The 27,061-nt window shown below is 40.6% G+C and overlaps 1 protein-coding gene across 4 annotated transcripts in view; it reads right to left on the bottom strand.

Annotated features, from left to right (window-relative positions):
• Positions 1–3,635: 3,635 nt before the first annotated feature.
• The window catches only part of LOC114858214 (metabotropic glutamate receptor 4-like), a 168,978-nt gene continuing 145,552 nt past the window's right edge, over positions 3,636–27,061 (bottom strand). For 2 of the 4 annotated variants that reach the window (XM_055510196.1, XM_029155137.3), the window contains 9 exons: positions 25,544–25,679; positions 24,213–24,335; positions 23,624–23,778; positions 23,313–23,453; positions 17,782–17,982; positions 12,497–12,633; positions 10,833–11,768; positions 8,398–8,644; positions 3,636–5,983 (listed from right to left, as the gene is read on the bottom strand). In XM_055510196.1, coding sequence (XP_055366171.1) covers positions 5,934–5,983; positions 8,398–8,644; positions 10,833–11,768; positions 12,497–12,633; positions 17,782–17,982; positions 23,313–23,453; positions 23,624–23,778; positions 24,213–24,335; positions 25,544–25,679 — 2,126 coding nt within the window. In that variant the 3' untranslated portion in view covers positions 3,636–5,933. Of the gene's footprint in view, positions 7,682–8,397; positions 8,645–10,832; positions 11,769–12,496; positions 12,634–17,781; positions 17,983–23,312; positions 23,454–23,623; positions 23,779–24,212; positions 24,336–25,543; positions 25,680–27,061 lie in introns of all 4 variants that reach the window. The other 2 variants (XM_055510197.1, XM_055510198.1) reach the window with 2 other exon arrangements.

Genomic DNA, 27,061 nt, shown 5'->3' with positions numbered 1-27,061 from the left:
CATATCTTGCACTATGATAAGGTTGTTAAACTGCTAGACACTATTCTGCTACCTGTTGCTATTGCTGTATGCCCCCCACACACCGGGGGCACTGATCTCATCTCTGCCGGGCAGAAGCTGCTGCAAAGACAGCCACCCGACTCCTCCTACCCTCCCTGCCTCTTATCCTCCCTCTCAACACACCCTCCCTCTCCCCCCTTTCTTTATTATTTCAACAAATTGCACAAAAGGACACCTCTCTCATCTGCCTTTTATTAGAAAATTTCCTTAACACAATTTATTCAAAACAGGTTTTGTGTTGTAAACTGGTGTCTTCAGTTTGACATAGGTCCTACTGGGCTTTCCATTATGCTTCTGTGCAATGTCAAATTATTTGGTCCAGGAAAAGGTTGCTGTTATGCACAAAGAGCTTGTTCCTGAGTGATTTAAACATTTGTGCTGATTTGAATTTTAACCATCAGAGAGATTGCTTGATGGAGCATGCTCAAAAATTCTTCAGCCTTTTGAGAACAGTTGCATAAAGTTGTTATAGACACAAGATGTGATAAAATGCACCAAATCCCACTAACATGAACACGCACTTTAAACTTTTCACGAGCAGCTTCTTCTGTTTCGGAAGAACCTGATTAAACTGCTAATGGTTCCACGACGAACAGCCTGAGTAGCTAATTTAATATGAATGCTATTATATCTATACTATACAGTATATGCGTCCTCCTTGTACCTGAAGGGACTAATACAGTGTGGTCGGGCTCTACATACTTTACCCGTCAATGACTGGTAAATTAAAGTGAATAATTTGTGTTGTGTTGATGTTGACTGATGTTGGCCCAGGAACAGACCAACAGTATCAGACAAGGCACTTATTCACCATTATGTGTAAACATCACTTTGCCGTAATTCAAACATCGTTTGCACTTCTCCCTACTATAAATAAGACTCTGCGATTTGAGACAAATATTGAGTTTGGGCAGATGTACATAAGCATATGCTATATTTGGTCAAGGTCTTCTCTGATGCCTTATTCAGTGTGTGAAGGGTCAGGGGTAAAGAATTACATGCAGATGCAACACATAGATTACTACAAACTCATAGATGGACACAGATCAAGTGGTGTCTGACGTTCTGGAGATTTGTTTAATATAAGATGTAAAAGAAAGATCCTTGTCAAAGATGACAACAAGGTTCCTTACAGTAGAATTTAGTTGAAGGAAATTTTGGGACATCCAGGATTTAATGTATTTTAAACAACTTTGAATTTAGACTAGTGTAATGGAAAAATTGTGCCTTTGTGCTTTTTCTTATCCAACACAGTCGTCATGTGCTGGTTAGGTGCAATACTGAACTGAACATTCTTACACAAACAACAAATCTCTTGTGCCCTGGCGTACATCAAGTCTAAACATGTGATGTTCCTTTTGACTGACTAATAGTTTATGATATATGTTTGTCTTTTACACCCGGACTCTGGCTCCATCCTATCTGACTCCCCACCAGACTCAAGGCTGTTAAAGCAAATGCATCTTGTCTTTGAAGCTTGGTGTTCCTTCCTTTGGATAGCAAGACACGATGATGCAGAAGTGAGAATGTAAACATTCTCACTCACAGCGAGATTAGGTGGCACAAACAATTCTATGGTGCAGAGAGACATTCCACTAGAGCCAGAGAAAGGGGTTAAAAGGCAGAAGCAACTTGAGGATCGTGGGCTCTTTGCATCACAACTTCGAAGTGTATGCACTGATCTCCCCAGCTGGTTTTTGGTTTGTTGATGTGCACAATCAACATCCATGCTTTTGATTTGCTTTCCCCATTATTTTTATTTTCCTTTTTTTATAATAAATCACACAAAAGACAACTCTTTCATCTGCCTCTTTATGGGAAATTTCCACCACAGTAGTTGATCTGTAAAATGTTTCCTAATAATATCACCTAGAGGAGACATGTATAGACTGAACAGTACTGGAGCAAGCACAGAACCCTGTGGTACTCCATAGCTAATTCTTGTGCATGTGGAGGATTTGTCATTAACATGAACAAACTGGAATCTGTTCAACAAAGCCACTGCCGGCTCAGGCTACAGCTCAGCCACGTTTTTCCTCAAGCTCCAGCTCAACAATGTCTCGCTCAAGCTCCAGCTAAGCCACATCTCGCCCAGTCTGTGCTCTTAGTTACGGCAGCTGTTTGAAACAGGGAATATCGAGTTAGCAGTCCTTGTCAACAGCTAAGAGCAACCAGTGTGGCATTTGGCCTTGTTTTGCAGGCCCGGTATGCTGCCAGGGGATGTGGCCGATGGGGTAGGTCCTGCTACGGCCGGAGTAGGTGGGCACGGGGGCATCTCCCGGCGGGCTCCCTACGGATCATGGGTCCTCGGGCTCCACTCTTTCAGGCCGACCCTCCCACCGGGGGTGGGAGGGTCGGGGAGTGTTTGCCCCTGGTTCTCATGGGGCGGACAGCGTTGACCCACGGTGGGCCCACTCTGACCTTGCTGTCTCTGTGGCTGCTGCAGCTCTGCCTGGGGGGCTCTGTGTGGGCGGCTTGAGTAGCAACACCTGCCCTCCTGGAACTGAAGGTGTGTGGGTTCCCTGGCTGCTAGGATTCTTTCCTCTGCTTGTTGGATGGGCGTAGTGGCCGAGCTCCTTACATCACCCTGGCTTCCACAAGTGGCATTGTTCATGCACCAACATCTGCCTCACCCTTTGGGTGAACAATGTTAAGCTACAGCTTTACTAACCTTGTAGTAAAACACCTGAGCTGATAAACAGGCTTTTTAAACCCAACTGTAAGTATTACTGAACCTTATCACTACCAATATCAATAAATGGTGAATATGGAAATTGTGGTGTTGTATGTCATGACGAAGTAGTATGGGATATTTATAACAATGCATATGTGTATGTATATGATATGTATAGGTTTGTATGAGTATGTGCACATACCTTAACACTATTATTGGTATTAGTATTAATCTCCAAGGTAAACCACAGTACAACAGTTGTTTAGTTATGAATGTGTTAGCCTAAGGTACATTGTGATTGTTTACTTAACAGATTTGCCTGGTTTCAGCAGCTGGTTGCAAAGCTTCACCAATCACATCTTCTATTCTCCTGCTAAAAGGGCTGGGTCCATATCACATCGCCATCATTAGGCAGGAAACGAGAAGGTTTGTAGAGAAAACCTAATATGATGACCGTATACTTGTTTTCTACCAATGCAGCCTTAGCAGCCACGCTGCATTGGATGTTCATAAAAGGAAGGATTGGTTTTGTAACATTTTTGTCATTTTCATTATTTTTTAGTGTTTTGGAAATGCACGAGACCTGTGAAGAAAGATCCAGTCCAAAGAGAACATGGCTGCCTGTCTAGAGTTTGCTCAGTGCTGTTGATGAGCTAGATGGCGGTTGAAGAAATATTCTAAAGGCACGAGACATAAGCAGAGCACATGCCACATCCCAGCAAAGGAAACCCATCTTATCTGTGAAGCATGGTGACGGTGCTGTGATTTAAGCTTGTACCTTCTAGTTTATCACCTTGACTAAGGATGGAAAAAAAACTTCAGAGGTTTAATCACTGTAACAACTGATTCATTTTCTTGCTCATCTTGATTAGTTGCTAATGAAACAAAAAAGAAGCAATGATTAATTAGCAAAACATTCTTTTTATTAGAAATATCTTGTATAAAAATGAACATGCTCTACACATTTTTTTCTATAGATGATTCATAAATATTCAGGCACTGTATTTCTTTTTCTCTTTCTTTTTTATACAATAATTCAGTGCATAAAGCAAACATAGTCAATCCATTTTATTAACATACATTAACTTGCCATTGAATTTCAGTTAGCACAGTCAACATTTTCTATTTTGTAACATAGACTGTGTTTTAATAACATAAAAAGGCAGGGTTTGTGGCAAAACGCAGTAAATGATTATATTCACAAACACAATCTCACAAACAAATATTTTATCAAATCATGAGAAAACATTTGCGGCATCTCAGACTTTTGTTGAAGCTACAGTAAGAATCAGTTTAAACCCAAACATTTATAATTCTCTGCAGCAGATTTCCTTCCTGATGACAAACCCTTCTGTCAGATTGTTCATCTCGTGAGTTTTGACATGCAACATACAGATTTTTGCATTGCTGAGGATAACATTTACTGAGACAAATTCCAGAATTACTGCTCATTACGAATACTTTAGAGATTGGACACAAAGATGGAGGTTGCACACTTAATTATAATTTGTACATTTAGTCCTTTTCAGTCATATTTTTATAATGGATGACACAAACATAAAGAATAAAGAAAATAAAGACTGTAAAATGTGTATGAGGCACAGAATGAAGGCACTGGCCCTTAATTATCGAGCAGCTATTGTTCCTTCTTTTTGATTTAGAACTGAAAGATGTTAAAACTAAAAATGTCTCTAACATGAATTTGGTATCGTGTGAGTTTGGGGTTCTGCTTAATTTAGCAGACCAGACCCTGAGACAGCACTGACTGATCAACTTCATCAATCTCACTATTAGATGTCCAACTAAACAAAAATGATGAATATCCAGTACTTGCCAGCTACACATGCAGATTTCTGCTGCTTCCTGCCAGGAAGATGGTGTGGAGTCACTGTGTTTGTGTGTCTGTCTGTATTTGTTAATTATTCTGTGAAGAAAGTGCTGACAGGCTTCAGAGCCAAACATATGCACTGTAATAATATGCTTTATAGGTGTTAGCAGGTTGTTTTTGTTTTAAATCAGCTAGTATCAGGCTCTGCTTTTTTGCTCTGCTTTGTCATCCAACTAAAAATTTCTGAAGGTTTAGACTGAAGCATGCTTAAATGTGTTCTGATGGCAGCTGCATGAACCTGCTTTTAAACCCATTAATCATTTCAGGTCATCTATCTCATCCAGTCTAGCATCAAAAGTAGTAGTAGTATTTCTGCTTGACGTACTGATGATGTACTGAGACTAGATTATAGCAGCAGCAGTATTATTGCTTAACTGCAAAAAACAAACAAAATAACATTTGATTTTAAATGATCTGAGTTTTACATCCACACAATTCATGAATGTAGAATATGGGAACAACTTTGGCTGATTGCATAATTGTGTACATACTGTAACTGCACATTTATAATTGCCTGGCTTTAAGGTTAAACAGATGCAGTCACTCAGCTGGTTTTAACAAACGCTAGATAAGTAAGGGCCAATAAATCTTGGATGCTCAAGCTATGTATTGTCCTGGCGGACATTTATGGAGCGAGTGTAAACCACAAAGGTACGACTCTTTCTGCCCTTGAAACAAGTCTTTTTTTGTCCACTGATGTTGACAACACAGCACAGTATACATGATGCGCCCACTAGCATGCTCTGGGACTGTACACTAGGTTTGCTATGATGATGGCATACATTATTATGAAAAATTTATTTAAAAAAACAAAAAGCTAGAATGACCCACTGGTTGAGTTTCAGGTGTTGGTTCATGTAAGACATGTAAAGTTTGACGAGTACGTTAGTGTTAAACTCCAATGACAGCAGTAGCCAAAAATAACTTTTATAGATAAACCTCTCAGAACTGAAACTGTGCTATACACTTCAGAAAGAAAACACACTGGCACACCAGCTTCCAGGTGGTTCACATAGTCCACATCTTGAAACGTCACTGCTCAATCCCCACGTCTCAGGAAGGTCGGGAAGAAGAGGAAGAGTGTGTCCAACCTCTCAAACATCTCCGCATTCCCTGCAGGAAATCTGCTAGAATCTCATAAATGTGGCATCAAAGCCTTTACCTGATTCTCTAGAAAAATATGACGTCCTCTCTCTTTGTGGAGGGCCAAATTCCCATCTTTCTACCTCAGGCGTTTCGTCTAAAGTCATTCAGTAGTTCCCATTAACAGGTGATTTTTTTCTCACAGACCCTTGATCCTCTGGTGCTGTGTTAGATGGCATGGTTACTGTAACTTATGTATGTCTGCTTGGAGGACAGCACTGTCAGGGGTGGAAGACAAAAGGTAAGGGTTAAGAAGATTATTATAGGTGTTCTTCCTTCACTGCATGAATACAGGGTAAATCCAGAAATTCCTTTAAAACTATGATTCTCAGAACTCAGTGACTTCATCAGGTTGATAATTTTATTCCACAAGCCCCATTTTTCATCAACACTAACATTAAACATAGAAAGTCACATTTAAAAAACTGAAACCACAAAATTGAATTAGATTAACTGACTCAACTATAACTTGGTAGAACTTTCTATCTTATATTTTCAACTTCTGAAGAATCTTACACAAATTTAGTGCAGCAACTTAGCAATTTGTGTAGAAAAATGAATTCTGTTAAGAGTTGCTTGTAAATTTCTACTGAAATAAGGGACTGATGTAGTACATGTTAGTATTGTAAATAAAAAAGTGTCACCAACATGTCAAAATGATGCAGTCAAAAGCACTTCCTATTACAGTGTTTGTGACAATAAAGTCTCTGTTTTAATGTTTTCTTCACAGTCGACTATGTATGTAATGTATGTAAGATAGATATATAGATACTCTAGATATGAACAATAATTGCACCCTAATATGATACAAGACACCTCACAGCATCACTATAAAATAATAGAATCTATTACAGGTCTTTCACCACATGCAAATACTTCCAATTGTTCTGGGCTCCAAGCAAAGCATGCAGCAAACACCATGTTGCCATTTGGTGTTGTGTCAGACATCAAATGATCCTTAGACAATCTGTGATCTGCTCTGGCAATTTATGAGCTTCCATAAATATTGTATGGAATCTTATGTCAACTGTGAATAAAACAAGGCGGCCAGAGGCTAGAAAACAGTGACTATTACTGCTGCAGAGGGATCCGCTAACTGTGCTTTACATGCATTCTTGCCATTCTGCACACATGCGTCCGTGTGAAGGTGTCAGCATCCTGTCCTCAGCAAGCATGCTTATTGGTGGTAATTACACAGCCTATCTGCCAACAGCATCTTTGACTGATTCAATATGTCAGAGGGGATGAATCCAATCAGGTGACAGCTGGAAGCCAGAGTTGGGGCAAAAGTGCTGCAGGGGAGAGGTGTTTATATTTGTCAGTGCGATGTCGGCCATGGGAACGGGGGGCTCTTGCCATTTCATTGAAAGCATCTCTTCCAAGAGAAGCATTGATAAATGAACCTTATTTGAATATTTATGTGCTGTGAGGCCAAGATAAAGAATAGATAGTCCAGAAGTCCAGAAAGAATTGGAGCTGGCAGACCAATCTGTCTTTTCCTGTTCACACTTCTTGTTGTTGTGCTATTATGACAAATTCCTCCTTTTGTCAACAGATAAACAAATTACAGGGAGCACATGGCTATCGTTTGTTTCCTTCATTCAGCCAGACTGGTGTCATCTTCCAACATGTTTCACCAGGCTGATTGGCCATTTCATAGCACTGCACAATCAAAGTTAATGTGCATTGGTCAAGGGTGGATTTGTGAGGGATGGATTACTGTCTTGTGGCATTCAGAGTGCTATTTAGCCAGAGGCAGCTGGGAGTCTGCAGACATGGGCTGTTGTGCACAGAACACACAACAGAAATGAACTGCAACATAATTGGTCACAGATAATAAAAGGACAGAGTCAATTTCTAATCGTGTTACCTGAGAGTCTAAAGTCCCTCACAAGGCTCCCCTCCCTCAACACAGTCTGACACACAAGCACAAAGAGCAGTTGTTACATTCACACTTTAGTGAGCACGCATGAATTAGTTCAATATGAGATACCAACTTGTGGAGGAGGGAGACGTTTTAGCCCTGATACACATCATTTGCTAATAAAATCGAGTCGTGGGTTCAGGGCTGCCCCCACTCAGGGGGGCACTACCTTAGTGCCTCAGGGCACTGAGGTACAGTAGTGCCACTGTCAGTGGGCTTTCTGTCACACCTCTTGATCCACAAACCCAGTGTAGTAAAAGTCAGTGGTATTGGAAACAAGTTTTCTCATCCATTTTCAAAATGCAGAATTATCAAGCAGAACCTAAGGTTTTATTTGAAATTGCTAAATTATAGTGAATTGTGAAAACTAGTTCCTTGTAGCTTGAGGGTGATTCACAAACTCTTCTGTCAGATCTGTTAATTCACACAGTTCAGTTCAGTGTCATCTTGTGTTTAGACAGCACTCAAAAGCCCCACATTTTTTTACCCTTATGTTAACTAATTTCCTGAACTGCTCAAGTGCAAAATAACACTGCAATCAATTCTAGAAATGTTCATCCAAAGGATTCATTGCTTTTAAGTAGACATGTTTTCTATAACTGTTATAATTTTACACAGCAACAGCTCATTGCACCAGCGTAAAAATCACTTCTAGTTAAATTAATTTTTTTCTGTTTTCTTTATTGTTATGTCATGTGTGATACTAACCTTGCGTTTCCAGACTTTCACAAAGTTCTGATTTGGCCTCTCCGTTTGGCCTCAGGCCACCTTTCGAGTTGAACTTGTTGGACATGGTGGCTGCAGTGACCACAGCCTTCAGGCTACGCTTTCGCTTGGGTACGTTCTGCTCTGGATGGAGGAGAATGACATAGACCTTGGGCATGTAGAGCATTCCCAGGGAGACCGAAGCACTGAGGCTCACGGAAATGGTAAGTGTGGTGGTCTGGATATACAACTGTGGTGTGAAAGAGACAGAGTCGAATCATTAGACTCCACATCATACACATACATATGTTAAATAACTTAACATCAAGTTGAACCGAGCACTGAATAATAAAATTCATACCTGCACAATGAGACCAGTTTAAGTCAGAGACCGTTTCTGGTGCATGATGAGTCTTTTAAATTCTCCCATATACTTCAGACAGTACAAGATCCCAAGGTAGGAAGGTAACATTTCCATGTGCAGTTGTTTGGTCTCACAAAATGCAGATGAATCTCGCTATGTAAGTAAATTTAACTGAATTTAATTAAAGCATCCGCTGTGTTTGTACAGCATACACTAGCCCATAATCATGGCAGTTTCACTAATATGACTATGTGCTTAGTTTGCATATATGATTTAGACTTCATAGAAATTGTGTATTATTTAAAGTCAGTGACAGCTGCAGCTCACAGGACTAACACCCCCAGACACAAAAACTGCAGAGCAGAGAGAAACATGCTATAGTATATTAAAAGTGCCTCCAGTGGTTTTCTGTTGATGATAATAGTCCGAGACCACATTGAGTCTGTGTCTGTGCAAGGGGAGTCAAGAAATCACAGAAACATTAAAACATGAATGGAAAGTGAAGACTTGATACATGGTGGTGTTTTACATTATTGTAAGCTTGTAAAGAGAACAATTAAAACCCCCTAGGCTGTCTGAGACTGAGGAATATGAGTTGAACAGTGAACAAAGGAAGCACAGCTGGCAGATGCGCTTCAAAAAGATTTGTCTTGCATGGCGTTTTCAGGCGTCACAAATGATGAGTTGTTCGACACTGGAATAGCCCAAAGGCTGCTGAAGCACTGGTCTGTCAGCGGTTATGGATTATGTTTCTCCCATGAGGTTTGTACAGCAGCTTCTACAACTTTTGTCATTTCATGTGTAACTTTTCCTTCATCATCACCACACGTAGAACATTAACCAGTATCACAGTTAATTCCAGAATACATGAGCTATTGTACATTTTATCCAATATATGTTCAATAGGAATTTGTGTACCTTAACAGTTGTTTTGCATGAATAGCAAACACTGGGGAAGGTTTTGTTTTCATTAACATCATGGGCCTGTTTCATGTATATAAGGTTACTGTAACATGTCGCACATTAAACCCTCTGTTAAGAAAAACCCAACTGTGTAAACTGGGAGCACACTGTATTGCACCATCCTACAGGCAGCACATGAGCATTTCTTGACCCTCACCCACTTCCTCACCCATCTGCAACGGTGTCATGCATTTTACCTGACACACTGCTATGATTGCCAATCGGTTCCATCAGCACAGGGAGGGACCAAGCCAAATTCGGCTGACTCAGTGGGTTAAACTATTTTGAAATTTCTTCAAAGCAGGACTTTTATCTTTACGTATCAGATGTGCCCCAGACAACTTTACCTTTACATAAAACATGAATCTGAATGCAGTTACTGTATAGGCGGAATCGTACCTAGTAATGTTGGCCTGAGGGGGTTAAAGTTAAATATTTAACAAACAAGTCAGTGTCAGAAGAAAACTAGAAGATCATGTTATTTTACTGTACACACTGTAACACGGTAACTCTCGTGGGCTGTTGTCAGACTTGGATTACAGCCATAGTTATTAGTTGCATCCATGTTTGATTTTATTTGACATTCCTTTATAGGTAATTTTGCCTTGCGTATACTTAAATTTATACTCTGCTACTCTGTTAAATGGCTGTTAAAGCTTAACTTTGCGTCCATGTGGGTTGATAAAAGCTGATGCATGTGACCTTTCCAAAACACTTTTCTTGCTTTTAAGAAGTGAAGAATGTTATCAGCATTCTGTCTGCATGTTTCATCTCTGGCTGTGTTTACATGCATGATGAACCTCAGCTATTAGCTAAACTATCACATGGTGCTGATTACTTGAGTGATGCTCTGTGAACTCAGCTGACAGAATGTTTTGTTCTGCCTGTGGTGACAAGTCTCAGCGTTGGGCTCCTGCTTCCCCCGTCTTCCAGAGCTCTCTGATAAATTTTAGTAACTTTATAAGTAGGCAGCCTCAAATTGACAGTACAAAAGAGTAGATTTACAAATGATTAGTTTTATTGTCAGTGGATGCCTTATTATCTGAGAAAACATAGTAACATAAAAATGTAAACAAAAAACTTTTATCAAGTTTAAAAATGGGATGTTTACCTTTTCTGCTGACTGAGAGGTCCCAAAGAAAATGGGAATAAAGGCAAGCCACACGATGCAAGTGGTGTACATGGTGAAGCCAATGGGCTTGGCCTCGTTGAATGTTTCAGGAACCCCCCTGGTCTTGATGGCATACACTGTGCAGGTGACCATCAGCAGCATGCTGTAACCCAGCAGACAGATGAGTGACAGGTCTGATATGTCACATTTCAGGACGCCGCGGGCCATTTCGGGGTTGGTGGTTCGTTGGTCCTCGTAGTCGATGACTGCCTGTGACGGATCCACACCAAACCAGATGCACACTCCAAGCAGCTGCACTGATATCAAGCTAAATGTGATGACTAACTGGGAGGCTGGGGAGATGAATCGGGGGGCGCTGACCGACATCTTGCCCTGCTCAAAGATCCTGTAGATCCGATTCGTCTTGGTGAGCAGCGCTGCGTAGCTGATACTCATGCCCAGTCCCAGAAAAATCCTCCGCAGTGAGCACACTACCATATCAGGTGTGGAAATCATGAGGAAGGTTGTGGCATAGCACAGGAAGATGCCCGTCAGCAGCACGTAGCTCAGTTCTCTGCCTGACGCCTTAACGATGGGTGTATCGTTGTAGCGTACAAAGGTGACGACCACAAACAGCGTAGCCATGATGCCAGCGACAGCGATGAGAACGGGGATGACGGCCCACGGTGAGCTCCACTCTAGCTTGACTATGGGGATGGGCATGCAGCCGGTGTGGTTGTCGTTTGGCCGCAGATCAAAGCGGCACATCTTGCAGGTGTAAGTATCTGCCTGATACTGGTAACCGTCACAGCTCTCGCAGTGCCAGCAGCACGGAATGCCCTTAACTATTTTCTTGCGCTGGCCAGGACGGCAGGGATGGCTGCAAATGGAGGAGGGGACGTCTTGGATTCCGCCAGGCCACTGCATCTCGGGGATCTACAGGGACAGAGATGACAGGAGAGAATGCAGTTGGTTTACTCTCCCTTCTGAAACTGGGCACTAAACTAAACACACTGACTAAGCAACGCAGCATAATGCATGGGGGCATTATGCAGAATGGTTTAAATACTTGCTTCTACATTGTACGTAGCTTGTAAGCACTGTAGCGTGGAGGTTATTTACTTTAATTTATTGGAGAGAATGAGAATATTCAGGTATTGTAATAAACATCTAAATTGACCATTCAATATCTAATGTCTCCAGGATCTTCCTAGACATCCCTGACAGTGGTAGCTCTGTCTGGTGCAGCAGCACCACAATGTCTACAGCAATCTAATATTCCTGCTTCGTGTGCGTTGAGAAAATAAAAGTGCCTGGAGGGCCGTGTATAAATAATGCATGCAGACTATTCCTCAAAAAGTTTATTGAAAACAAAGGATTTTGGATGTTAAAACACTGCAGAATTGACACTCCACTCATATGTATGTGTAGGAGCTGTATGTGTATTGATGGCCATTGTTAAAATAAGGCCCCATCTCCTCACTCCTGTAAAGCTAATTATGAGTGACACTGAGCTGATGTGAATTACAGTAAGAAAGGTTCATTTTACAGTAGCTCTCTTGTTACCGTTGGTGTAGTGTGTGTGATGTCTGTGGATGACTTATTGGAGGCCTGGTCATGCAGCTGCAGCCTACCAGACGTGTTTTTATAATCAATTTCCGTACGTCTAAATGCAGCTGGTCGGTCCAGTGGCCAATGATCTTGTACTCCGTTGTGTTGTTCATCATCTGGTATTGGTAGATTTCGTAGCGACCAGGAGCATCTCCGTTCACATTGAAAACCACCGGCGTGCCAGCAATTCCTGGGAAGAGAAAAATCTACACATTAGACTTTGTCCAGCCATGTTGTCCTGTTCTTCGAGGAAGGCCAGTGATTCTGTCTGTTTGCGTTTGCAAATCATTTCACACTCTTTCATTCTCCTCATTGCCCTATTGCTTGTTATCCACAAACTCCCCACACTCAGCATTAATGAATGACAGCACTCTCTCAGTTTCTCTCTCTCCACTCTGCCTTCCACTTCTCTTCAACTCCAGAACAAGCCACCAATTTTGTAATGAGGCCATTCCAGGGCATCTGAGGGAAGGGCTGTTTCCAGTGCAGCCAGTTGTAAATGTTCTAAATACTCACCAGCTATATGACAATTTAACAAAGCAACTGGAAAGTGCAAAAATTATGCTGTGTTTTTTATTTGCAGTTATACTGTAGTACAGTAAATGTATTTTGCATTATTTTCAATGTTGTGTGCTAGGTCACAGTACTCACTATTGTCATAGTTTCTGGTCCTGTTCCTTGTTTTATTTTGAAGTCCTTCCTGTCGGTAATGTTCTGGTTCTATTCTCGGGTTTTATTTTGAAAGGACTTCCTGTTTATCCTGTCATGTCACAGCTGTTCCCTGCCATTACCGGTTCTTATTACCCACACCTGTAGCTCATCTGTAATCAGTCACCTAGTATTTAAGCACCACCTCTCAGCCCAGTACTTTGCCAGATTGTTGCGTGATATCCACCACATTCCAGCGTCTTGTATTCTAGCCTAGGCTAGCCTTGTTATCTTGAACCCTGCTACTGACCACCGGCACTGATTCTGTCTAGCGTCTGTCTGCTTTGTATGCCTTAGCCCTTGATCCTGTCTGGTAACGACCTTGCATGCTAGCTTGACGACGACCCTGCCTCTGACGGAACGGTACTGTAATCTTGAGCTCTTTGTTAACAAACCTTGCCTGTCCACGACACGGATTCTGCCTGATCCTTTGTATTACTCATTATTGCCTACCTGTGTATGACCCTGCCTGATCTGGACTCTGTCTATGGGAATAAATCCTCATTTATCATCGCCAAGTGTGTCTGAGCTGTGCCTGTGGGTCCAGCGTCTAGTATAACCTGACAACTATGGGCTGGACTTTTGAATCAGAGTTGAAAACATGTTACTCATGCTTCCCTTTTCTTCTTGATGTGCATTCACCTGGAGGTCTGATGAAAATAATGTAATACACACTGTACGCTGCCTCCTGCTGTTATCTGCAGGCTGGTCCAAGGCGCTGTAGCAGCTACAGTAGTTGGAAGCACACACATGAAGAACTGATGCGTTGCCAGCAGATATTGACATATTAAGAATCAGCGTCCTCCACATCTATATATTGAAATGTCCACTGTACTAAAGGGTTAAAGGTACAGTATGTAACATGAAGTACATTCTGGATTCTGAATGTACTCCACCCTCTCACTTACTGTCTCCCATTCTGAATGCTGCAGCCTTGAATGATGCTGCTTTCTTGAACTGCATACTTCATCTGTTCTGTCTCACTGAAACCTGGCTGCAGCAGGATGAATATGTTAGTTTAAATAAGTCGACTCCAATGAGTCACATCAACTACTGTATCATGTCCCTAGAAGTACAGGTAGAGATGGAGGAGTAGCAGCAATTTATCATGTGAGTTAGAGTTACTAACATAAACATAGTTATAAGTCATTTGAGAGCCTCACTCTGAGCCTTCTCACCCAGACTCTAAAACTCAAAAGCCAGTTGTGTTTGAGTTCGCTTATAGTCCTTCTTAGTTCTTAACTGAATTTTCTGAATTCTTATCTAAATTTAGTTCTTAGCACAGATAAAGTCCTTGTAGTGGGAGACTTTAACATTCATGTAGATGTTGACAGTAACTGTCTCAGCACTGCTTTTAACTTATTGTTAGACACTATTGGTTTTACTCAGCATGTAAAAGAAACCACTAGCTATGTGGAGTCTACTACCCCCTTCAACCTCAGCAGCAATGACTTTATGAACTACTTTACTAATAAGATTCTCACTATTAGGGAGGACATTCATCAGCAACTTCCTCCAAATGTCAGAAATCACTGTCTACTGTAGATCCAACAACTTTAAGTCCTCTGTCTTACTTAGAGAGCTTTCCCCCCATAACTCATATAGAGCTAACTTCAATAATTAACTCTTCCAACTCCAATTGTCTTTAAGACCAAATCCCAACCAGAGTACTCAAAGAAGTTCTACCTACTCTCAGCTCTTCCATATCCAATCAAATCAACCAGTCTTTACATATAGGCTATGTTCAGTACCACAGGCTTTTAAGGTGGCTGTGGTCAAACCTGTATTGAAAAAACGTACTCTGGACCCTGTTGAACTAGCTAACTATAGGCCAATTTCAAAGAAAATTTGTGGCTAAACAATTATCTGACCACCTGAGTAGGAATAACCTGTACAAAGATTTACAGTCAGAATTTAGAAAACATCATAGCACAGAAACAGCTCTGGTTAGAGTCACTAATGATCTTCTCTTAGCTTCAGACCCCTGTCCTGTTAGATATTAGTGTTGCATTTGGTACAATTAATCATAACATTCTATCACAAAGACTAGAACATAGCATCAGAATTAAAGGAACAGCACTGAAATGGTTTAAATCCAATTTGTTGAACAGATTCCAGTTTGTTTATGTTAACAACAAATTCTCCATATGCACAAGGATTAGATTTGGAATACCACAGGGTTCTGTGCTTGCTCTGATACTGTTCAGTCTATACACAGTCTATACACAATTCTCCTACTCACCTACAAAGCACTTAATGACAAAGCTCCTTCTGATCTTCTTTTCTAAGACCTCATAGTTCCTTATGCTCCCAGCTGAACACTTTGTTCTCAGAGTGCTGGGCTACTTGTGGTTCCTAGAGTCATCCTGCTTTGTTGTTGCTTGTTGTTGTTGTTGTTGTTGTGCTTTTCTCTCTCTCTATCCCCTCACCCCAACCGGTTGAGGCAGATGGCCGCACACATACAGCCAGGTTCTGCTGGAGGTTTCTTCCTCGTTAGAGAGGGAGTTTTTCCTCTCCACTGTTGCTGTCAAATTACAATTAAAGGCTTGCTGTATGTGGGGTCCATTGGGTTTAGTTGTGTAAGGTCCTAAACCTTACATGGAAAAGTGCCTTGAGATAACCTTGTTGTGATTTAGCGCTATATAAATAAAATTGAATTGAATGGAATTGAATAGCTGTGAATGAGTTTCCCTTTTTTTTACTGTTAAAATGAGAGTAGCTTATTGTTGTCTCTCAAGATGGCGGATCGCGGCTGTGGAAGTCCGTTCGGACCGAGTCAGAGCCAAGTGTGGGCAATGAATCCATGGGAACAGTTTATTGTAAATAAAACTCAAACACAAAACACTCCTCTTAAAACAAAATCAAATACAACAGAAGGCAAAACTTAAAAACGTGGCTGAGGCCTGGCCTGAAAAAACGAGAGCAGAACGAGGCAAAGGCACAGCATGAACAATGAGACTAAGACATGGCATGGCATGAACAATGAGACTAAGGCATGGCATGAACAACAAGACTAAGGCATGGCATTAACACGTGTTACATGTGGTGCAATGCGTGGCTAACATGGGCTACCTGGGCATGAACAAACAGAGAACTGGCAATCTGGCATGAACAAAGGAGGCTGCTGCAAAACATAAAACACAAGATGCCTTTGCACGTCTTACATGCCAAGCAACGCGTGACTGACCGGCAACAGGGCCCATCAATAGTCCAAAGCAGTAACCGACCTGACGTGAGCAGCGTAGAGAAGGTGTGGTCCAGGGTAAAAACAACAACAGGATGGCTAGCAGGGCCAGCCCAGGATCCTGACATTTTTTCTGTTGCTGGGAGAACTGATCTGTGTTGTAACTAAACTAAGCTTACTTTTTTATATAGTACAAATGCGAACTGACTGCTTACATACAGTAAAAACATGTATTCATGAGCAAATAAAAAAATATTTGGACTTTGAAGACAGGGTCTACAGTTACAGTAAATACTGTATATATACATGGAATGCTGCAGTCTGTTTTTTCGGTATACAGTATATAAGTTATGAACAAATAATTTCTGCAATGTTGAGTTACATTAACCTTTATTTTCCGCAGGAATAAAGGTTAAGTTGACTTCTGTATTATTTCACTAACAGATCCCCACTGACTTCCTATTGCTGTTAAAGTTAAATTCTAATAAATTTGCAGACGCTCCCCAGCTCCTGTCATGTTGTTTCTCCCCATAAAGATCCCATCGTGTATTCTTCATCAAAATAAATTTATACTTTATAGTGCAACAATCTGTGAGGGTGGAGCAGCTTTGAGACCGTGTCAAATTATTTGTGTTATTAGACTTGATTGCATGAGCACTGTGACCTTCAACACATATGTGACACAATTATCTGAAGTTGTTTTAGCTGCTAGAGCTGATCAGACTTTGACACCGTTCCACTTGCGTTTTCATTTAGTCTTTACAAGACCTTAGGTTGAAGGTATAAAATGCTGCCTTGATGACCTTATCTATTCTTGTACTTGTAGGCATGTAATCAGTTTCAAACATTTCAAACTGCATCTAACAGTAACTTGTGGCTACAGTATAGTTAATGTAACCTTATGCTCATGGTTTTAATTTAACAGTTTCTACCTTTATAATTTCATATATACTGTACAGTACTACTGCTAAATGCGTCTTATTGTCTCCATTTGTTGTGTAGGTATTTTATTTAATTACCTTCATTTTTAGTGTCAGGAGCAGTTTGTGTCCATGAATTCAAGAGAATACTTTCCATTTAAACAGTAAAAACTAAACATTCAAATCGTTTTCCATACAGTAAAACTACTGGAAACCACAGATGCTCGTTTTTGCCTGTGCTGTGTCGTGACCCCGTTAGTCCTTACTATATAATCATTACACAGCTCAGCATCCTGAAAATTTAACACAGAAAATGCACCTTGTGGGAAATTCAATGCAGAGAAGTTTGGTCATGGTCACAGTATAATTCTCAGCATTCTGATGGAAGTAATTTACTGTACATTCAGTAGCCTAATAACTGCAGACCACAATGCATTTCTGTTGACAGCTGCTGATTTTCGTTCAGTTCAAATCTTCTTTATGCGTAACTCATATTTTGTTCCCAACTAAAAACAGAAACACAAACCTGTGAAGTTCACATCGCGGATGTACTTGAGTAGCAACGTGCCGTTGATGGTATCCATCTTAGAACAGAGACCAACCTTTCCAGGACAGAGGTCTTTGTGCATGTTGTGCAGAGCGTGAGCCATAGCATAGACCGCGTCAATCACGAACTGAACTTTCCCCTCCTGCTCATAGGACGAGTCTTTCCCGATCCGCTCGTGATCTTAAAGAAAATGGCAAGAAAACAATCACAATGAATAAAAAGATGCCTTCTCCGTTTTAGTCAGTGCAGAATCATTTCAATGAGTTACTGCTTAATTTTCAGAAGAACCTACAATCAGTCAGTGAAACTGACTGACCACACACCTTGTGCTGTTTTCTCTAGACGTCAATCACAGAATCTCCTTTCACAAAGACCAAGGGGCCTCGTGTTTAGGCTCCTTAGGTTTGTTGATCACCAATTAGATCCACTCAACTTCAATCAACTCAATCTCTAAACCTAACCCTAACCCTACTCAACAGTAAGTCTTCTTTCGTTCATTAGACCTTAGCACAGTAAAGCAGCTTCCAGCATGTTTCAATAATTTAAACAAGGTCAAGATAAGCAAAGGTTGGTCAAAAGTACAAACATAAACAGGACATTTTGTCGTAACTCTATGAGTGTGGCTGCGTAGTGTTGGAGGCCATAAAAGGGCCGTGAGACAGGCCTCATCATTCCTCTGTATTGATAAAATTACTTATGACAGGTGCATATTGGTTATAAGCGGGGTTGTTCTATTTCTTCTTCTAATCGCCAGGCAGGGTTTCATTTGGAGCCTTAATCCTCTTATTGGTGAGTGAGCTGCCTGAGTGACAGTGAGATGCTGTTATTACTGCAGTAGGAAGAAGTGACAGCAAAGATGGAAAAGTTGTTATAAGCAAAAATATGGTTAACTGCTCCAAGGCTTCAGCCTTAGTTTTATACTACCTGGGCCAAGGTTTTAATTATTTCTTAATTACCAAAACAAACGGCACCAGCTGTGATAAAGAAGACAGAGTACACACAAAGAGAACATGTGGCGCATTCACTTAAGGCCTATTTGAACACTGCCTGTCATCTTCTATTGTGAATGCAAAGGCATCCCATCGATTCAACCTGAACGTATTTGTCTGCAGCCCTCAGTGTGGCAAAGTATTTCGAGAGGCACTTAATGATTTAAAAGTGTGTGAATTGCAAGCATCGCAAATATGTCCTCTGAGGAAATATGATCTCAATATACATCTGAAATATGAGTAATCAAAGACATGACCAGACAAGACAAGTGATTGTTGCAGCTGAAGAGAACGTTTGACGCTTGTTTTATTCTTAGTGTGTGACAGTATCTTAAGAGCATGTTAAAAAAAAGTCAAAGCAGAAACACTGACACCCTGCTAGAGGCTCATTTGCATCAGCTTCTTCTGTCTTCGAGGCTGATAAACATTTTCCAGTAATTAAATGGCCTAATTTTGATCTGTGCTTAGGTTGTGAAGGTAATGTATAGAAGCTAGGTTAATTAGTTACAACCCCTGCATGCATCATATCCTGGTAACACTGCTGCTTCTTGTCATTGCCTTACAGTCACTTCACTGCTTTCTTCTTTTCCAGGTGTTCTTCTAACAGCTTTGTGGCATGACAGTGACATAAACATTGCACAGTGGTCATATAAGGATTGAGCAGTTGATAGAGACAGTGGTGTTTTGATTGTGTGGCTTGTATCTGAGGCAGTGGGACTCTTATTTCAACCAAGATGCTTCACTTTATCAAGTGCTACATGTATGTGGATTGTATGGTAGTAGTAAGACTGCTGTACCTAGAGTGCCAGAAATCTGCCTTTGCTGACATTGCTTCCTTGCTAGCAAAACATATTGTGATGTTTGTAAGTGTATAACCCATGTTTGAAACTTGCCCAGCAACAGCTGGTTGTGACGAAGGTCGTCACAACCAGCTGGTCAGCGCATACGACGGTCCTCAACATCTAAGCAGCCTTGTGCTTGTTTCAGTCTACTACTCTCTCAAAATAAATCTACACATTCATTTATTGTCTGGCTTGAAAATGTATGAATTTATGTTAATGCTCCCGCACACAAAACCTGGAGGTGAGGTGGAGGCAAATTTTTCAGTAGGAACCTGAACAGACGTGTTTCATAAACAGATGTTAAATATTTAACCAGGAAAAAAAGAGACTTAAACATAATCTTCAAGATCTTACCTGCTGTAATCAGTTATTGAGAAATAGATGTTACAGTAGATTTCACCTTCTAAAATCAATTTTTTTATGTTGCATTGCATTGAAGTGAAATAGTAGGGATAATGAGGACAACACAGTAACCCTATTTCTATGTCAAACAATTTATGTCATTTATTTACTCTAGTGATATTATTTGGGACGGTAACTTCCTTCATTGATGCGTGATTTACAGTTTTAATGTACATATTTCTTATAATATGAATCTTAGGGAGACAACCTACGTATAGTAGTAAATATGTTAGAAATCACCATGCCTTCAAGCTTCAGGATGTTTTTTGTAGCAGTACAGCCAAGGACCAGACATAAAAGCAGAATGAAAACTAAGAGTTTATTTTAATTGGATACTTAATAAATCCCAGATATTACATCAATAGTATAATTTCACATGGATGAATTTTAGACTTGCTTTGAACAGATACTTTTGTCTTTATTACTTAACATGGAGCAGATGGCAATAATGCAGTAAGTAGTAGTAGGCAGTAGTAGGTTAGACATGTATATGTAGACATTAATTGCTGGCTGATAAATGAAGCACAATGATAGTAAGTCCGTGCTAAGATGTGCTGAACAAGACTGGCCAGTGGAGCAGAACCAGCACTGTTGGGAATGAGGACGAAACCTTGACGGTGTGTCTTTTTATGTGAGTTTCCATCATGGAAAACCTTGTGATTCTGAAGGAACAAAATGATCCCCTAAGCTCCAGGTCACACTGAATGCTCCTCCGTGCTGTTTTCCTTTGAACTGAGGCAAATAGTTTCTTTCTTGCCCATCTTTCATTTTCTGCAAAGAGGCGCAAAAAATATTCCATTACTCGTACACACTGTGATTTCTCTTTGTGTTGTCAACTAATGTGCTTAGAAGATACGTCACACAGGCTGGTTACTTTCATGGCCAGATATCTACTGTACGAGGCAACCATGTACTGGTCATTCACAATTCAGCATTGCCATAATAATTTAACCATTCTAGAATATACAGTAGAGAAGCCTCATTACCCTGCAGACATTCATCATGTAGAGTAATAGTTAAGTTATGACAGAGTGTTGTTCACTCCCATTTTGCCACAGTTTCATGATTCCAATTATTCAGAGAAACAAGCAAAAGCTTTGAACGTCTGCCTTTGGTTACACAGTCTGCATGCTTTTAAAATAAAAGTTAAATGTTTGGCTCAGTCTGGAGTGTAAGAAACTTCAGCTGACAACCATTGCAAGGCCCTCCTCTCTTCCTTTTTCTAATAAAGCATAGGGCACGCCATCACCCAGGGGACAAAAATAGACCCTGCTATTTGTCATCACTGCTTCCAAAGGCGCAGTCAGTCTGAGGCAAATTTCTCAAAATATGAGAAACACATAGGAAGAAAAAATCTTGATAATCAACAAGCTTTAATGCTGCTGAATCCTGGTGGCTTTGGTGTTTTCAGTAAGCAGTGGACATCAGACACTTGCGGCACACTTGTATCTGGCTGCCTTGATGACTCATGTCTGCAGGGATGCAAAGACACAGAGTGACTCCAGACAGTTTGCCTTTGTCAAATTGGGCACTTCAACTAGTGCTGAAATGATGTCAGCAAAAAGCACCACACCTGCAGAAGCTGTCACTGTGTGTGTGTGTGTGTGTGTGTGTGTGTGTGTGTGTGTGTGTGTGTGTGTGTGTGTGTGTGTGTGTGTGTGTGTGTGTGAGTGAGTGCGTGCATGCCTGCTCAAAATACATGTATGTTCTGCAGCCTCAAAATTGACCTTGGGCCTTTGGGCCTGTGTAATTCCCATACCCAGCGTGTATGGCACACGATGACTTAATTAAAAGCTGTTATTTGACACAAACAGACTAATTACATGCCTATCTGTTTATGTTGATACTTTAGAAGTATAATTTTTCACTTGCTGCTGGATGATTGCCTGCTATTATTACGGATTGACCATTTCTGCCCTAGAATTTGTGTAGATGTACTGTAAGATGTGGTCTTTACAATGCATTAGAGAGAAGTGTTGTGGAGTAAACAACGGCACAAATAGGGGCAGGAAATGGTCGTGATGATAAAGGAAACTGTCACGATCCAGGTTCTGTATGGTTATTTCCTGTTTTATTTTGTAGTTATTTCTGGATTCTGTGTCACCATGTTTCTTTCTCACTTTACATCCGGTCACATGAATAGTTGCCAATCTGCCTTCGGGTCTCGACCTCTGCCTGTACCCCGACTCTGAGTTCGTATTAAACCCCTTATACTGCCTGTCTGCCTCCGGTGTTGTGCGTTTGGGTCGGCCAGCCTAGAACCCTGTCTGTGACAGAAACAATGAGAATGACAGTGATAGCAAAAGGCTCGCAGTCAAAGGATTGTGCTTCTTGTCTGCACAAATGAAGGCCCTGATGCTACTAAGAGGGAGGAAGGGGCTGCAACAATTTAACCCAGAAGCAGCCACTGTGGCAGCTGATAGAGAAATTATTTAGGATTACGCCTTGTGTAAATTTTTAGGAGCACTTCCATCGTTTGTTAAGATCGATTTAATAGATTTAATTAAATCTACCTTTGACTGACTCGTATTCTACTTATCTGGTCCTTTTAATGGTTTAAGGTTGAAATATTCTGCACTACTGTACCAAGTGGCTTAGAAAACCAGGAGAGTTGTGCTTGTTCCACTGTGTGACCTCAGACAGAGGCCAAACTTCTAAACATTTTTTTGCCGTTTTCTGTTTTGCTTTCTACCCTTTCCGGTTTTCGTTCTGTTATGTTTAGTTCCTACTTGTCCTCCCTGTCATGTGCTTGCCTCAGATTTTTCTTTTTTGTAATTATGTCTTATGTCTTGCCTATCTGTCTCGTCGCCAGATTGTCTGTACTGTTACCATGTTTTGGTCAGCCATCTTTCTGTAAGTCGTACCGTTTCTGTTCTTGCCTGTCCTGATCTCATTTTTGCCCAGTTCTTGTCAGTACTTCAGCCTGTGTATGGATTTACTGTTTTTTGACCACTGCTTGTCTGTCCCTGAGTCTGCCTGCCGTTTTGGATTTGTCAATGTTAAAACAAACGTTTACTCAAGTCCTGTCTTGAGCTGTGCATTTGGGTTCTACATCTCCTCGCTCCCGCTCAGTCTGTGATAATAGATGTGACTTTTGTCATGTTCGGATTCCTCTAATGAATAATCATTTGCAGTATTACAGTAAGTGCCTAAAAAACCTCATTACTGTATGTGCAGCAAATAGAATGCACAGTAGTTCCCAAGTTAGCAGGCTCAGTCTTATTTACCTGATCAGACAGCTGACACTCCACTGAATTTTGTCTTCTTTAATACTTACTTGTGCATTTTTTGACGCCGGACCCTTTTTTTACAGCGTGGCGACTGAGCTTGCATTGGAAGTTGTTTTCCCAGAACTCTGCAAACCAGATATTCCGTCGGTTGTTTTCTAATGTGCGACTGATGAAGTAACGATCAAAACCTGAGAGAAACAACAGAAGTGACGGATGCTGTTAACATTTCACGTCTTACAAGTTCTTCTACCCTCAGTAGGTTAGTCTGAGTACCTACAGTAAGTGGAATGTTAAACAAAAGGTTTAAATTAATGATGCATTTCATTTCACTGCTGTGCTGAAACTAAGAATGCAGAACCTTTGATGGATTGTCGCTTGGGTAGGATGGTGACTGCGCCTTCTGCCATTTCTTCTTGGTCCAGGATAGGGGCGATTTTAGAGCCCCAGCTGTCTGAGCCAACCCAGATGAAGTGGCCTGTTTGATTGGCCTTCTTAGCTGCTTGGAGAAGTTGCCTTTGAGACAGAAAAGCAAAGCAATGTTATCTTGTCAGACATATTACAATTTCAAGAAGATGCTATTGCTGCTGTAGAGCTGATTAAGTCTGGTCTCAGTCTAGGCTGAGTTACACTGACTTAGAACTGAAAGCCGCCATAGAGACCGTGTTGAGTCCCAGCGGAGTGGAGCTTATCCCGGCTGAAGACAATTGATGCCCCCATCACATTCATCCAGGCTTGTTGCCAGTGAGTTTGGGGAGTCGTAAAAAAACTGCCATCAAGCTCTGCTGTAGCAGCAGAGCTACATCAAGAAAGCTTGAGCACAGCATCATAAAATTTAAACACAGCAACCTGCCAGGTGAAACCCTGCCAATCTTTATATTGCCTCAAAGATGCTACAGCAAAACATAAACACAAAGCATATTGTGTTGTGCACAGCATCAGCTTCTCACATGGCAGATTCCACTTTCTTCAGGATTTTTCTTGTTACTGTAGATTTGCACTTGTCAAACTTAAACTTTACAGGGTGATTCATCCAAGTTACACGAGGGATTAATGTTGGTTTTTGTGTGACCCTTGAAAGAAAAAAAAAGATGTTATCCCTGTCAGAATATTACATAAGCAAGATGTGTCTAGAAGGGTTGACAAGCTGGGTGTAAAAATACCACAATGTTGTGTCAGGGTTAGAGGGTTGGATTTCCCTGGCAGACTGGGCTCATAACTCTCATTTGTTCTTTTTCCTAAGAGTAAAGTAGTGAATTTACAGTATGTTACTCATCTGTTATAGTATAACTTCACCTGAGGTTAGGGGTCGTTTCCTGTCACACACTGTAGTATTGTTATCCAGGAGTCATGTAAATACAGTTATCTGAAAAATTACCAAGGATGCTTCTTTCTACTGTATATGCTATTTCAATGGTGAGACTTTCCTGAATTACCGTATTTGTATTCCTCATAACACTAAGATTAGGCTGAATGTATAATAATCGGTTAAATATCATATTAAAGGGATCCAAAAAGCGAGTCAAGGTGTCTCTCACACTGCTGCCAGCTCCCAGGGCTGAGGTTCAAGGATAGAGCATGCAAGCATGTGGCTCTGAAATCCCTCTGGCTTTCTGTAATTACTATATATCCAGACTATTAAGCATTATAAGGAGTGGATTAAGGTGAGCAGTGGGGCCCATGCCCTGGTCATCATGAAACCAGTGCACACTTCCACTAGAAAAACATCAACATATTAACTGGTTGCTGGGAAACATTTTCCTCACTAAGGTACAACAGAGCTGTGTTTGTTGATTCAGCCTGCGGCTAATGAAGCTGTTGTTTAGCCAAACTATCAATCTTAATTGTACAGGAACAGTGTGTACATTTAGCAGCAGAGTCCAATTTAAATATGGAGAAGCCATCATGAATGATGGCTGAAGAACACATAACATAGTTATTTAATATTAAGCAGTGTAAAAATGTTAATTTAATAATAAAAAATCTATATTTCCTGATTCAAATTTAGTTTTGTGTTGTAGGACTCCAAATTGTTTTATTAGCTCTGTCTTGTGTCATTTGCCGTAATCCAACAAATGCACACAATACAAATGACTCTAAACATATTTGCCATTGTCTAGCTCAATGTCGTCTAGCTCAAAGGCAGTAGAAAAACATCACTGACTTCATAGCTCACCGTTCACACTAAAGTCTTATACATGTATTAGCAGGCGTTTATACGAAGCTGTGTAAACACTGTTTGACAGTTAATTAATGGTCATTAGGATTCCACTGCACTCACCTGATGTCGTCCTCGTTGGCAAATATAATCACTACTCTGGCATTTGGGTTCTCACTGAGTCTGCGGACAATCTTGTCAAATTCGCCACCTCGTGGTTCTCGTGGTATTTTCACTGACTGTGAAATGCACAGACCACCTTGAAAAGAAGAAACATTTACAAATCAAGCTGAGATTATTAAATTTCTGTAAAACATTAGCAGTTATTTTATCTTCAGCTGCACATGTGTTTTCCAGTGCTATGTGTTCTCTTTTCTAGTTTTTGGTTCATGTTAGTTTTAAAAAATATCTTTTTATACAGTACAACCTTGCTTAGATTTCAATTCTCTCCACCTTTTTTTCCCAGCGTGAAAGACACAAGCAATTATTTTTCTTTCCTTGGTTGCCGATGGGCAATTTTGAGACATGGAAGCCAGTCAGCTAGGTTTATAGCTGTGTTGGTGATTTTAACTTCTAGTTCCGACATTCAGTTGGCAAATTAGATAGTGGAGATCCCGACCAGATTCTAGACCAGATTGATTAGTTTAGTGCAGATTGTGACCAGCTGGCCAGCACAACTCCTGCACCCACAGTCCTGCAGTAGTTCCCTACAGCCTGAATTAAAGTATTTTTACCCTGTCAGAGGTTTTCTAGTGAAGTCATATCTAAAGCCAGCAGGGGACATCCCTACTTAACACAAAGTTGCTGTAGGGCTTTTTAATTCCCAATGGGAGCATTTCAGGATAAACATTCTGTCGCTCTGCCAAAATGCCATAGAGAGTATGTGCATGCTAATGAATTTCCTTTTATGAGCCAGTGCAAAGACAGCCCACCGAACAATCACTGCAAGAATAAAACCATGCAGTCAAGTTCATGGCAGACTGACTCGCACTATAAAACGAACCAAAGAAAGGAAACTAGATCTGTGGATGAAGACAAAGAGGATCTTATTACATTAACACTGATGTTGGGCTTCAATGAGCACCCTGCACTTTTATTATATAATAATAATAATAATAATAGTAATAATAATATATGATAATAAAAGTGCAGGTTGTTCACATATATATATATATATATATATATATATATATATATATATATATATATATATATATATAGATATATATATATATATATATATATATATATATATATATATATATATATATATATATATACATATATACCCTCCGCGGGTGGTATCTTCCACTTTCCAAGCTCGGGTCCTCTACCAGAGGCCAGGGAGCTTGAGGGTTCTGCGCAGTATCCTTGCTGTTCCTAGGACTGCACTTTTCTGGACTGAGATGTCGGATGTTTTTCCAGGGATCTGTTGTAGCCACTCCTCCAGTGCACCACTGTGGCCTTCACCTTCCAAGCCTTCTCCAGTTCTTCTCACTTACAGTGTTACTGCTAAAATAAGTATTGACACCATGACCAACTGCTGCCAAAGGCTAGTAAGGCCAGTAAGAATAGAAATGAAAAACCAAGACGTAAAAAGACACGCTTTACAGTAAGTGTCTTGCAGGACAAGAGGTATCA

This window comes from Betta splendens, chromosome 7, assembly GCF_900634795.4.
Source record: "Betta splendens chromosome 7, fBetSpl5.4, whole genome shotgun sequence".
NCBI classification, from domain to species: Eukaryota; Metazoa; Chordata; class Actinopteri; order Anabantiformes; family Osphronemidae; genus Betta; species Betta splendens.
The sequence above is the reverse complement of the archived record's forward strand: the minus strand, read 5'-3'. Positions and strand labels throughout refer to the sequence as shown.